The 14,473-nt window shown below is 47.3% G+C and overlaps 1 protein-coding gene across 6 annotated transcripts in view; it reads right to left on the minus strand.

The window, feature by feature from the left end:
* RGSL1 (regulator of G protein signaling like 1) overlaps positions 1–14,473 on the minus strand; it is a 40,745-nt gene that overhangs the window by 18,197 nt on the left and 8,075 nt on the right. For 3 of the 6 annotated variants that reach the window (XM_082227042.1, XM_082227041.1, XM_082227040.1), the window contains exons 1-10: positions 12,564–12,645; positions 11,689–11,771; positions 11,191–11,265; positions 9,753–9,882; positions 9,296–9,400; positions 7,613–7,774; positions 5,640–6,634; positions 3,783–3,845; positions 2,197–2,419; positions 806–913 (exon numbers count right to left, since the gene is read on the minus strand). In XM_082227042.1, the coding sequence (XP_082083168.1) occupies positions 806–913; positions 2,197–2,419; positions 3,783–3,845; positions 5,640–6,634; positions 7,613–7,774; positions 9,296–9,400; positions 9,753–9,882; positions 11,191–11,265; positions 11,689–11,771; positions 12,564–12,576 (1,957 nt within the window). In that variant the 5' untranslated portion in view covers positions 12,577–12,645. Of the gene's footprint in view, positions 1–805; positions 914–2,196; positions 2,420–3,782; positions 3,846–5,639; positions 6,635–7,612; positions 7,775–9,295; positions 9,401–9,752; positions 9,883–11,190; positions 11,266–11,688; positions 11,772–12,553; positions 12,646–14,473 lie in introns of those variants that run through there. The other 3 variants (XM_082227043.1, XM_082227045.1, XM_082227044.1) reach the window with 2 other exon arrangements.

Genomic DNA, 14,473 nt, shown 5'->3' on the forward strand with positions numbered 1-14,473 from the left:
GATCTCAGCACAATGAAATTCTCCTGCATGAAAACATTCTTTCCTCACCCTTATTCCTTCTCAGAGCACAACCAGACATGACAGCCAGACTCAGAACTGCCGCTGCTCCACAATCTTCTTCACTCCAAGCTCCCCCTTAGCTTTGCTCTGTTCTCTTCCGATGGAGGCGAGTAGGGCACTGCCCCATGAACCTCAGCCTGCCCTCAGCCAAGCCCCCCCCCCGCCAGCCTTCTTACTTAAACAACCAGTCCAGATTTGTAGAACGAACTAGAATCATAGAACCGTAGAGTTGGAAGGGACCCCGAGGGTCCTCTTGTGAAACCCCCTGCAAGGCAGGAATCTCAGCAAAAGCATCCCTGACAGGTGGCCACTGCTTAAAAGCCTCCAAGAAAGGAGAGTCCACCACCTTTTGGGGAGTCCGTTCCACTGTCAAACAGCTCCTACTGCCAGAAAGTTTTTCCTGATGTTTAGTTGGAATCTCCTTCCTTGTAACTTGAAGTCATTGGTTCAGTTCTTCCTCCAGAGTAGGAGAAAACAATCCTGCTCCATCTTCCATGAGACAGCCCTTGAGATATCTGAAGATGGCTCTCACATCTCCTCTAAACATACCCAACTCCCTCAACTGTTCCTCCTGGCGCTTGGCTTGCCTCTTTGCTTCCTTCAACTGGCTCTCTGCCTGTCATTGGCTCCGGCTCCACTTCCTGCCACCCCCGCCAGTCCCAACAGGCACCAGCCCCCACTGGTCTCTCCTCTGCTCCTCAAACTGGACAAATCCTACCCTGGTACCAATACCCCAGGGACTCACCACTTGATGGGGAAGTTTTGCAGAACGCCTTGAAGTTATTGCTTAGGAGTTCCACAGCCATCTTGGGGTTCAGCCGGGCCAGCTCCTCAAATGTCATGCTGCTGTAATCTGTCTCCAGGGAGGAGAAGAAGATCAGAAGCGCTCTTTGGTCCCCTACAGCCAGGACAAGGGGTCATGCAAGGAGAGGGTCTATGTACTGGCAGCGCCACCATGGAGCACATGATGTGCAATTCTATGTGGCGGCACATTGCCAAAGGTTTTGTTAAAAACAGCTGAGACAGGTCCAAGGTTTTATGTCATTTCAGTTAAATGCAAACACTCCCTACATGCCACCTATGAAATAGAAGCACTTTGGTTTCCTTGGACTTCCTGCCGTCTGGACTAGGAGACTAACAGTGCAATCCTAACCACTGCTGCTCAGAAATAAGTTCCACTGAATTCATGGGGCATGCACCCAGGTCAATGGCATTAGCACTGCAGCCTAAGTGAAAAGTTAGTCATAGCAGCCTTATCGTTTTCCATAGGAACTGAGCCCCCCCCCTGCAAGCCCCTCTGCACTCTGGCCTTGCACATGGCCAAAGGCTCTTCTCTGCATCTTGCACACAAAGATGAATGCCAACCCCCTCTAATCCCTGGATCCAGCAGTTGTTAAAAGCTAATCAAGTCCTCTAATTCCGGGAATAGCCAAGCCAGCTGGTGATGGGGGGTTAAATGGAATCGAAGGCAGAGAGCTGCAGTGATGTGACCCAGAAGTAAAGCAGTGAGCTGGAGAGAGAAGGAGAGAGAGCAATGTTTGATGTCTGCTGGAATGCAAGGCTGCAGCTATGGGGAAAACAAGGTTCCTTTGGGGTGGGGTAATGCTGTGGACCTCTCCATCGTACACTCAGGTTGTATGCATGTGCGAATAAACCAAATATCATGACCCCGTAGTCTCCTCTGTGCTTCATTTCTAAAAGGAAACACAAACTCTGGGTAAGCGCCTGGAATCTCGCACTTGCTCAGAGAGTGGGGTAGGATGCAACACTATGCCTTCCTTTGAGTCAATTGCTTCCTTCATCTGCCAGAATGAGCTGCCAACAGAATTTTATCCTTTGTGAAGTAAAAACGTTTCAGGAGAGAATTACTTGAAGAAATCTGGCTGTGGGAATTTCACCTCCCCCCCTCCCCCCAATATTTAGCAAAATGCCTTCCTGATTTGCACTGCCCTGTAAAAGAGCAGGGGGGATTTGGGCAGGGAGACCATTTCTGCTCAGCCCTAAATCCCCATGAGAATGCAGCGCAGATCTGCTCCAAGGGGCCGGCCCCTGTGGCAACTTAAACCTTGCCTTCAGCCAGAGGAAATAAAAAACATTGCTCTTGAGTGAGTCCTGCAGGGCAGGTCTTCTTCTCACCCATCTTGCGCACTACAGGCTCTGCCTCCATGAAGATCGAGCCCCCCAGGCCCAGGTCCTGAGTGCCCATCATCTGCCAGTGTTCCCCCATGAGCAGCTCAAAGTCTCTCATGCCAGCCAAGGTCTGGCACAGGTGCAAGGCCTCCGTGATTCTCCTGGCCAAGCGGCGATTCTCATCCTTCTCGTAAGGCTCTTCAGCACTGAGTTTCTTTTCCTTGCCGCTCTGCAGTGACAGACAGATGGACAAGGTGCATCACGCAGGTGAAGAATGAAAGTATGGAGAGCAGGATTAAAGGCCAACGAGCGTTCGAATACAGATCCATAGTGGTGGGACTATGCCTTTCCGACCTCCACATTTCCTCCTTTAACTTTGTTTGTGCTTTGGGAAAGTTGCTGAACTGCAGGCAAAGGTCACATCCACATCATACATTTGAAACACTCTTATAACCACTTTAACAGCCATGGCTCCCCACCTCACCCCAAAGACCTCTGGGAACTGCAATTTGTTAAGAGTGCTGGGAACTGTAGCTCAGTGAGGGGGCTCCTCAGCACCTCTTAATAAACAAGAGTTCCCAGGATTCTTTAGGGGAAGCCATGACGGTTAAAGGGGTGTTGTTGACATCCATCTGTCTCAAGAGACAATGGAGTGTAGCTATGGGGGTGAAGTCAAGCCACTGCATTAGGGTGCAAGACTGGGCAGTGTCTGTCAGGAGATGCAGCACAGAACCCAGGGTCATTCGACCAGCTGCCATGTTATAGATTAGAAATTGGAAACTTTGTTGGAGATTGCAGTCAAATACAGCTAGCAAGCATAGGGCTAGTTAGTGCCACAGCGTGTAGTTCCTAGACTTTCCTCCAGAAAAGGAGGCTGTGAACCCTTGTCTTACTGTTCCTCTCTCATTCTCTGCATCATGTAAAGACAGACGTGCTTAAGTTAGCTCTGAGCTTAGAGCACATGTACAAAACTCTCTTTCCTCTATTTTCTACCCAAGACTTTTTTGCCTGTATTATCCATGCTTCTGCATGGAATAATGGATGAGTGAGGCCTTGAAACTGTAAGTAAAGCATTTTAAACTTACTTAACAGTGTGTGATCTGCTCACAGCAGAAGGGGGTAGGGAGAGAAGTGCTGTGAGTGCCTCAGAATGGGATAAAATGCTTTAACAACCTATATTCCTAACACTATAGTGCTGGTTAACTTTTGTGAGTTTAATCTCTGCTACAGGGGCTCTCTACCTGCAGGAGAGTGTGCAAAACCCACTGTTCTGAATCCAGGCATCCAGGCATTTTCTTTTGTTGTTCACCTCACTCACACACATGGGTCCCAGAGATTCATATTTTATTCCCTCACAAACTTGTGGCCCTCCAGAAGTTGTTGGACAGCAGCTCACATCATCCTTGACCACAGGCTACGCTGGGGGGGGGCTAATGGGTGCTAGGAATCCACCAACTTTTGGAGGGCCACAGGTTCCACATCTCTCTTATAGGTGAACACCCAGCATATTCTAAACTGTGGGGAAAACATGACCCTTTGATCACACCCTGACACCTCATGAGCCCCTCACTGCCCTGGTGGTTCCAGCTTACCACATAATACAGGAACATTTTATCGTCGTGCTGAAGGAAATCCTCATAAAGGAAGCTGAGTATCTAAACGGAAAGCGAGAACAGAGTCTTATGCAGGTGCTCTTTCCATTTCAGGCAAAAGGCAACAACTTTCGAGCTTCCTGCAAGCAAGCTCTTTAAATCAATTAGACCACTCTGCAGTGAGAGAGAGAACTTTATCTTCTTCGACAAATCCTATGCCACACAAGCCTTGGAAAGACATCTAGGCAAAAAGCGGTGCTGCTTAGCTACTGAAAAGGTTGGGCAGCATGGCTGACTTCACTCTACTGCAGCAGGTCTGAGGAACCCGGGGTTGCTGGACTCCAACTCCCAGCTTCCCCAGCAAGCCTGGCCGGTGGGCAGGGATGATGGGAGCTATAGTCCAACAACATCTGGAGGGCCACAGCTCCACACACACACACACACACACACCCCGGCTGTGTGTGCACTTCGCCTCTAAAGCGCATTCTTTCCCTCAAAGAATCCTGGGTGCTGAAGTTTGCTGCTGGGAACTGTAACTCCGTGAGAGTTAAACTACAGTGCCCAGAATCCTTTGAGAGAATGAATGTGCTTTGGAATGCGTTTTAAAGAGGCTTACGCAGCCTCTTATTAAATCAGCCTCTTCTCTTGGCACTGCAGAGTGTGAGTTCTGTCTCTTCCTCTGCACCATCACAGGACTGCACCTGTCTTTGTAAGCTGGCTGCTTTTCTATTCCAACATCCACAAAGTCCCATCTCTCAGCTGTCCTCAGCGTCTTCTTTCTGTGCTTCCATTCCATGTTATCTCCTGTTTCCCTATCCTAAGGCCTCTCTGCACTTCCTCCTCTCAATCCCCTTCCTTCCTTCCTTCCTTCCTTCCTTCCTTTCTTTCTTTCTTTCTTTCTTTCTCCCTCCCCCCTCCCTCTCCTTCTTCCACTGTCCTGTTCCTTCTCACAGAGTTCACTGGCAACAGCTCACAAGGCTTTTACACCCTCAACAGTTTGCACCAGTTCAGGATTCTCAGATACAACTAAGGCACGCGGTGTGTTAGGGACCTGCAGGGTGCGCCAGGGAAGGGGGGCTGGAGTTTGACTTGGGAGGGGGGCCTGTGATTTGTGGGAACCTGCACCAGCCAGGAAGCAAGAATCAGAGGCAGGGGGAGCTCCAGAGCTGGAAGGTGGAGCGCAGGATGGTTTGGAAGAAGAAGAGGAGGCGGAGGCAAGTCAGGCAAGTGAAGGGCCAGGTGCTTCTCCCCCCCCTCCCACACCTCTGTCTCCCAGAACCATGAGGGGACTGAAGAGGGGTGAGCAGAGGAAGCTTCCATGCAGGCATTATCTCCAGTTGCAACTGCACAGCCCTTCAGGGGAAGGTACATAAACTGGTAAAGGGGGAGTGGTCCCCTGTTGCTGCAACTGCTCCCTAGAGTCTGGGCCTGGCAATAGCTGTCTAGATGCTAGGTTGGTGTGCGTGGCCATTCAGAGCCATAGAAACGACTGTAAGTGTCCACTTTTGACAATAAAGAGTTAACTATGTGCTGCATGCATTCCTGACATGGTGTGCCTGGCTGCCTACAGCAGGCTAGAAAAACCAGCGGCAACTCTGCCACACATCTCTGAATACAGGAAAGGAGGGGTTATGGACTTACGAGGGGCATCTATGTTTCCCACAAAGAAGTGGGGAAGCCAGGGCCACAAAGAATGGATATTTGGAATTCCTCCTTGTTTTGGGGAGAGGGGTGCAACTGGCATCAGGGCATGTTGTCTATGCTAGACCCTGATTACAATACAACTACTTTCCTGGGTGAAATCTCAAGTATGCTTCCTGCTATTAATTTTCATGGAGAGAAAACAAGCTTTCCCACCTTACAGATTTCTTTCTGTGCCTTTAGTACCCAGGGTATAACATGTCCAGAAGGAAGGAGATTTTGTAAGTTCCTGAGAGTTGTCAGTTTCAAGGGGAGGTGCCAGTTGCTGTTCTGGGTCAGGTACAGCTCACAAATCCTTTCGCCCATGACATGGCGCAGAAGGATGTTCCCTTCGCCAAGGGAGCAGAGCATCATGCGCAAAAAGTCCTCCAGGTCATGCCACAGGTCTAGGAGATGCACCTCCAGGCCATAATCCCTGCGCAGCAAAAACTCCCGGAAGGGTCGCCCTGCACATTTGTCGGCAGTGAGTGCCCAAGGAAGGAAATCTAAGCACATGGGAGACTTGACAAGGGTTTTTAAGGCAAGCAGCGAAGGGAACTGGACCACAGGAGTGGAAGAGCGCAGCTTATTATAGGTGATTGCGTTAGCAAGCTCATTTGCCAGAGGAGAGGACATGAATTCGCTTGGACTGCTTTTGAAGCTTGGCGATTCATCGGAAACGCCCATTGCTGAATCCCGGATCTGATCTGCTGGAGAAGGACTGGAACTGGCAGAATGTCTTGCAGAATGTCTTGCAGAATGACGGTGCTTCTTGTGTGCCGGACTGCTTCTGCGTGACTTCTTCTTCTTGCGGCTTTCTTTGTGCTTCCCTCCTTCAGAGTAGCCTTGGCCTGTTACATGGTCCCAGACCATTCTCTTGCTTTCCAAGCTGCAATAGGATTTTGTTTCGCTGCTGCTTTGCCTGATGCTCATGGGCGGCCGAGGAGACACCGCCTGCTTTGGCAAACCTGCCCTGTGCAGCCTTTCCTCATACTGCTCAAGGAGATGGCGGCACGCTGGCTCCTTCTCCATCTCCAACTTGCAGTGGATGTAGAAGTTTGGGAGCCAGTAGCTTTCGATCTTAAACAGGGCCACTTTCTGCATCTCGGACAGGATTTCCCTCCGAGTGCGGACGTGCTGGGGGTGGTAGGGAGTCATTTTCAGAAGGGATTCTGCAAATGTTACAAAGCATTGGGGGAAAGAGGAGTTAATGGTTCATAGAGTTGTGAAAGAAGAAAATGGTCTTTCTGCTGACTGGCTGGGCTTCTTTTTAATCCTGTGTCCACTTCTGGGATGACTGCTGTCAGATGGCAAGTGTGACGGAGAGCACCATGGCTATCCGTTGCCTGGAGGTTGCTCAGACACTCCCCACCCCCACATAATGGGATGCATTAAGGGGAAAAGGCACCAGTCCACCCAAAAATATTAATGTTTTCATTTGGCGTCTTGTATCAAAGAGGGAGTCTGAATAGCCAGTGGCAGAATCATAGAACTGTAGTGTTGGAAGGGACCCCAAGGGTCATCTAGTCCAACCCCTTGCAATGAAGGAACCTCAGCTAAAGCATCTGTGCATGCCATCAATGGTCTCACAAGTTGTCACACTTCCAATGGCTGAGGCACCGTTTTTCTCTGACTTACATGTCAATCATATGCATGAATAGATTTTTTTAAAAAACATGTTTGGGTAAAAGTTATCTGTCCTCTGAGAAGTCTATACTGTGTGTTCCAGGTGAGTGGAGTCACTGTTGGGGCCATGCCTTCTGATAGTCATGAAGGATAGCCCTGTCAACAGCTATCAGCCATTGTGGCTAAACGGAACTTCTGGGTTCAGAAGCAGGAAAAAGAAGAGATGTTGCCTGCAAGCTCTCTTTGCGGGCTTCCTGGGAGCACATGACGGGCCTTTTTAGGAAGCAGTGTGCTATGCTCAATGGACCTTTTTGAAGGAAACTAGCCAAGCAGTATCACATGCAGAGACACAACAGGTGACTCCACAGGTTTCCTCCACAGGCAAGTGACTCTGTGGGGAATCATGGAAAGATGCAGTGGGGAGTTGCTGATTTAGAAAGGGGCACTTGGGGGTTCCCAGGAACCTTTAATTATATAATTAGTTCTCTTGCAGCATCACGACACTATGAGAGTGTGTCTCTTACCAATGGTTGTGTTGCAGAGGATGACAACGGTGGAGCCCTCTTGCAAGTGAGTAGCCATCAACACCTGGATCAGGGACTCGTACAGATCTTGCTGGGATTCATCAGTCTCGTCAATCCCAAGTATCCTTTCTGTAGCAAGCCAGAACTTGGTCAGCTCTTCCCCTGTAGATTAGACCTAAAGTTAGGACTACGCATTCCAGGCAATATCTGTAATGTCCTGCTGGGAAGGAATAGGATTTTCAGCTAATTCTTGAGGGGGGTTTGGTGGTGAAACTTGGATTGCAAAATGGTTGCTTTCTGCTTTAAAGGCTCTCCTCCACTGAAGAGGCAAAAGCTCACAGGGAGGTTAAAAGTATACAGGGATGGTTTGCTTAGGAGGGGTATGGAAGGTTAAAAACATTCCTCTCCCTGCAATCCCCCTTGTGCTGCTCTCCGGACTGGGGAACAGGTGAGAGCAGTGAAGGAGGCTGGACTTCAGGGGTAGGGGAATTATTCTTTATCTGAAGGCCTAGTCCTTTCTGTTGTTCAGCTGATCAGTGGGAAGGTGTGTTGTGGGCCATATAAGATTAATAAGGTAAGGACCCCCTGGACAGTTAAGTCCAGTCAAATTTGACTATGGGGTGCAGCACTCATCTCACTTTCAGGCCAAGGGAGCCGGCGTTTGTCCACAGACAGTTTTCCAGGTCATGTGGCCAGAATGACTAAACCGCTTCTGGCACAACAGGACACTGTGACGGAAGCCAGAGCACACGGAAATGCCATTTACCTTCCTGCCTCAATGGTACCTATTTATCTACTTGCACTGGCATGCTTTCGAACTGCTAGGATGGCAGGAGCTGGGACAGAGCAATGGGAGCTCCCATTGCTCGAACTGCCAACCTTCCGATAGGCAAGCTCAAGAGACTCAGTGGTTTAGACCACAGTGCCACCTTAACCACATAAGTTAAGGCGACAAGCAGCCCAGGGGATACAGACTGCACACTTCTGAGGAAGATAGAAAAGGGAGCATATTTTCTGAGACTATACATACTGACTGGAGAATATGCACTTGTTGGCTGGAGAATGTACAAGATTCACCTGAAATCTGCACATTTCCCAAAGCCTGTTGGGTATTATACATAATGGCCAGATAATGTACAAAATTCATTTGATTCATGCAAATTACCCAAGGTCTCTTGGAGATTATGCATCTTGACCAGGAAATGTGCACATTCTACAGGAGGTCTGATGAATGTACACAATGGCTGCTTGTTATGCACATTAGCCATTCAACTTGCATTCTCCTTAAAATATCAGGATGGAGGCTATCAATTCATTAGCACTTTAAAATAATAGGGCAGGCTACCCACCTGCAGCGTGAGGGAAGACAGCAAGACAAACAACTGAGCCAGAAGCTGATTTGCTATTGCAAACATATATTTGTATCATGCAAGTTGCAGAAGTGAATGGAATCGAGGCTCCCACCACAGCTAAAGAGTTTGCTGTTAAGCCTTTTTAAATTGTGATATCTTTACCCTTAGAGAATGATAGATTGTGCAGAGGCAAGTTTTTATCAGATACATCAATAGAAGGAGCTGGACAGATGTTCAGCCCCATGGATCAGAGAGAGGAGGTGCAGAGTCTGGGGTTGCCATTTGTTTCCCGCTGTGTAATTTCTGTGTGCTGCGCTTCCCCTTTTCTTACCTGCCATTCCTTGCATGAAGGCGCGGAAGCGCCACATCCCCCGGCTGCCCCCAATGCACTTCTCAAGGAGCCACTGGTCAGCCTTGATCCACCGCAGCATCTCCGCTGTAGAGCAAAAGCAAAGCAACACATTGGCAGGTCACCCAAAAGTGTATTGGTGGCACCAGCTTGGCTGCAAGAGTTGCCAGAAGGAGGCGCACAAGACACCATCCAATTTGTGCAGCCTTTTATTCTCCCAAAGATATCCTGCAAGGCATCAGAGGTTTAGTCTCAGAGTTTTCCTTCTCCTAGATGGGCTCCCTTCCCAGGTGGACGAGGAATCTGCTCATGGTTGGATACTTGGGATTTTTTGTGGGTTCTACATTAGTTTGGACAATCACTCAGTTTCCCTGGTTGTTGTTTTTTCTGGCAGATAGTGTTTGGAATGTTTCTTTTAGCATTTCATGTCAACTCTTACCTGCCTCTGGAGACCGGATGAAACTCAGGAGCTCTTCACAGAGAAGGTAGTGCAGGCACAAGTTGGTTTTGCAGAAGAAAGGCAGTCGGTGTTTTTCCATCCAGTTCATCAAGCCTTTGTGCTTTGATACCTGTATTGGCCCAAAATGATGTGCTTTGAGACCAGATATATGGGAGAAAGTCACCAGTTCACATTTAAAGGTGAACCTCCCTAATCTGCACTTTCTGAAACAATGCAAGAACCAAAACACAACCACCCTTCAGAATTCTCAGTGCCCCAAATTTTGCAGTGCAGCTTTCCGGCCTAGTAACATGCACAAGAATGCATATACTGGGCTAAATGTATATAAAAATGCATATATTAGTGAAAGTAACATACAAAAATGCATTATATTACGTTTAGGCATTTTATGAGGGTTTTGTGTTTTTTTTAAGGGAATGGATGTGGAAATGAGGAGAACTGAAGATTGGAAAAAGAGGGAGAGACAAAAACTGACAGATTCACCCATCCCTAAAGAAAAAATTGTATTAATGAGCAATAAAAGAGTGGGGGGGTCACATCTGCAAAAGCCTGGCATCCAAGAAATTTGTGGTTTATCATTTTCTTTACAAGGAGGTAAAAGACAGCTTACTTGACTGGCACTACCTTGCAGAAAGGATTACTGGCTGTATCACAACACCCCACAGCCACCCCAAATTCAGTGTCAAGGAAACTCAAAAGCAAAGACAGAGGTGAACGGTTTCAAGCAGACGTAACCAACACAGTTGCCCTCAAGACAAGGTTGTACTACAAATCCCATCTGCCCCAACCAGTTTGGCCAATGGCCAAGAATGATGGGAGTTGTGGTCCACTAACATTTGGTGGGTGCCTTGTTGACTATCCTTGGTTTAGAGGGTGAGGTAGATTTAAAAGGGAGATGAGGGACAGAGAATAATAGCTATGTGAAAAGGATAGGATTGTGGTCAGCTTTATAGCCCATCCACTAGAATTCTTGTCTCTTCTGGTCCTCTTTGATGTCTCAGTACCAGACAGAGCTCTCTTATTCATGAATTGGTTGTGCTCACGCTCTTCAGAGAGAGGCAAGCACTTCAGCAAGTCATCTTTGTCATTCCGCATGGACACAGCAAGGCAGTTGTGCGTCTGCTTTTGCATGCATGAGTCTGAATTCCACTCATATTATGCCTTGGTGGAAATTAGGTTGTCCAGACACACAAACAGCAAATTGCAGGATGATGGGAAATGGAATAGCATGAGAGATTCCAGCCATCACCCCAACCACAGACCAAACACCAATAGCATTTTGGACACCACACATTGAAGAAGTCTATTTGATTCTGTGCCAGATTCCTGGGACTTCAAGCTAATATCAGCAATACCATCAATGCCACTCATCCCCATGTGCAAAAGGCTGCCAGCTTTGGAAAATATCGACATTTACCAGGTTGCAAGGTAATTCTGGCCAAAGATACCATTGACGAGTGCTGTGCATGAAAATAGGGGTCTGACCAAACACCTGTGGAGAGAGAGAGAAAGAGAGGGAGATGGAGAGAAAGATACAGAAAAAGATGGTTAATGAAGTCTCTACTTTCATCTCCAGCTCTAGTTTCTACTGGGATATAGTCATTGCTTTTTAAAATGATAGTACTGTTACACAGCACCCAATCTCTGAACAAGGCGAGACTCCAGGGGTTCCAGACGCTGACCCAGGATTTGTTTCTTCCTTGAATAGGAGCTTGGGGAGGGTGTTGCAAGCACTGGAAAACAAAGCAGGTAATGCACAACAGGTGAAGGCATCCCTGCCCGCTCTCTGGTTTGTGCAGCAACGTGTAAACACATCTTGAAATGTAGCGGGGCAGGTGACAACCTCACTGAATTTGAAGTCACTAATATGTAATATGTACATAGCCAAATATACTGAGTATTAGAGGGAACTTACAGGAAGATTCAGGAATGTGTTGAAGAAGTCAGCAAAGATTTCATTTTGCATCAAAACTGTCAAGTGCTTCTTGGCAATCAGTTCTGCAAAGATGAAGAGCATGGTTGTGGTGAAAACGGAAGTTTGGGTTTGAAACAGTAAAGTTATCCACTCATCCTTACTGCAAAAAAGTTGACTTTTGAGGAACCAGGTTTGTTGGGTAAGACCTCCCAATTGCAACACATGAATTTTGCAGTATGTGACTGAACATCATATATGGTATATCATAACAACAACAACAACCAGTAACTCCCTCCCACACGTACATTTTAAAGGCCAAAGGCCTGGTTATCGAGGAACATTATTGCTGGCACCTAAATATACTCTATTTAGTGAAGGTGCCAGGCGAGCCTCCCTGGGGAGAGCATTCCATAAGCAGGGAGCCACCACAGAAAAGGCCCTGTTCTCCCGTTGCCACTACCAGAGCTCTTGTGGAGGAGGCAAATGAAGAAGGGCCTCAGATGATAGTCTCAGGGTATGGATTGGTTCATATGGAGAGAGATGGTCCTTGATTATTTTGTTGGAATTGGTAGGAAGTGAGTCTCATCCACTGAAAAAATTATGAAGAGATATTGGTGTAGAAGAGCCAGTACTGGCAGCATAGTGTTTTGAGTCCTGGGCTTGGCTGTGAAAATCCCAGTTTCACATCCATGAGGGCTTCTCTGAGAGCCTTTGGGCGCACCATGGCCATCTATCTGCCCAACCTATCCCAGGGTTGTTGTGAGGATGGCTGGGCTAACGTCAGTTATGCCACCACCCTTAGCTTCTTGATGGAAAGGTATGATAAAAAATACAGTGAACAAATGATACGTGCGCACACACACACCAACTCTTACTCATTCTATTCATGTTGAGTCTGGGTTGAGGATGCTTTCACTGTTGCAGCATTTCAAGGCAGTTTTTGCTGAGCTCTGTTCTGTTATGATGCGTTAGAACAGTTGCTGCTCCAGCAGGTTCCACATTCCACCAAGGCAGCTCTTAGCTGATCATGACTTTTCTCCCCATTTGTTGTACATAACATGAAAAATTATATTGCTTTACAAATTTCCTCCTAACTATCAAAGATCTCCTTAGAATGTCCTGGCACTGTTCATAGACTCAGCAGAGTCCAGGGGTGAAGTTTCCCCCTGAATGGCAGCACCTCAGGTTCCTGGTTGGGCTGCTGCATGTTTGAACTTGCTCTGTCCTCCCTTCCCAAAATAACCTCTCTGCACATAGAAAAAAAGCAGCAAGTCGGCTAGGAAGAACTCCTGTTCTTTGTGGCTGGGTGTATGCGTGACTGTGTGCAGGGAAATTCAAACATACAAACATTCATTCCCACTCGTACCCTAAAGTGGAACAGTCCAGGAAATGTTCTGCCATTTAGTTCATTATTAAGAGGCCTTTGCATATCCCAAAACACACATTTCCCTAGCATGCATGTTGTACATGTGATCGTGGAGTTGTGATATTTGGGCATTAATTGGAAATTGTTTCACACCAGCCCCACCACAAGCCCACCGCATACCTCTAGAGGTATATAGCACCACACTTCCACTGTTGCCACCCTCTGGTTGCATAGAGGAGCAACCAAGATGATCAAGGGTTTGGAAACCAAGCCTTATGAGGAACGGTTGAGGGATCTGGGTATGTCTAGCCTTGAAAAGAGGAGACTGAGAGGAGAAGTGATAGTCATCTTCAAATATCTGAAGAGCTGTCACATGGAAGATGGAGCAAGCCTGTGTGGTGTAGTGGTTAAGAGCGGTAGTCACGTAGTCTGGAGAACCGGGTTCGCGTCTCCACTCCTCCACATGCAGCTGCTGGGTGACCTTGGGCCAGTCACACTTCTCTGAAGTCTCTCAGCCCCACTCACCTCACAGGGTGGTTGTTGTGGGGAGGAAGGGAAAGGAGAATGTTAGCCGCTTTGAGACTCCTTAAAGGGAGTGAAAGGCGGGATATCAACTCCAAACTCTTCTTCTTCTTCTTCTTCTTCTATTCCAGAGGGTAGGAATCAGTCCAATACGACTAAATATAAGGAAGAATTTTTGACAGTAAGAGTTGCTTGACAGTGGAACAGAATCCCAAAAAAGGTGGCAGACTCTCCTACCTTGGAGGTTTTTAAGCAGGGATTGGATGGCCATCTATCACTGATGCTTTAACTGAGATTCCTGCATTGCACAGTGAGGGTTGGACTAGATGACCCTTGGGTCCCTTCCAACTCTAAGATTCTAATTTTCTATTATTCTCTTCCTTAATAGCTTGGGGAAAATAATTAGGAACAACCACTAATTCCCAGTCCATGAAAGGATAAAATTGTTAGTTATGCACATGATAGGATAAAATTATTAGTTATGTACACAAACATAATGGCAGCAAATAGAGTAAAACTGACTTTGCAGCTTGAGATGATAAATGCATCATTCACATTGCTAGTGTAACAGAATCTTGTGGCACCTTAAAGTCTGACTAAAACCAGTGGAGAGCCATCATTGTCAATGATACGGAAGCAGGTGGAGAGCAATGGCGTAAGGCAGCTTTCCATGTTCCTATGTAGCGCATGCATTCTAACAGCAGGTGGCAGAATGAGATCAGAAACCATGCATTCTAATCCCAGAGTTTGTGGAAAGTGTAGCAGGAAATCCCAGTGGCATGCTAAGAATTGTTAATACAATGGATTTTCTTCCCAAATCTGGATTACGGCTGCTTATCATCTCTGACTTAGATGTTGCAATAACTCCCAATTACTGCCACACAGTTTCTGACGTAT

The sequence above is a fragment of the Podarcis vaucheri genome, assembly GCF_965113315.1.
Source record: "Podarcis vaucheri genome assembly, chromosome: 6".
NCBI classification, from domain to species: Eukaryota; Metazoa; Chordata; class Lepidosauria; order Squamata; family Lacertidae; genus Podarcis; species Podarcis vaucheri.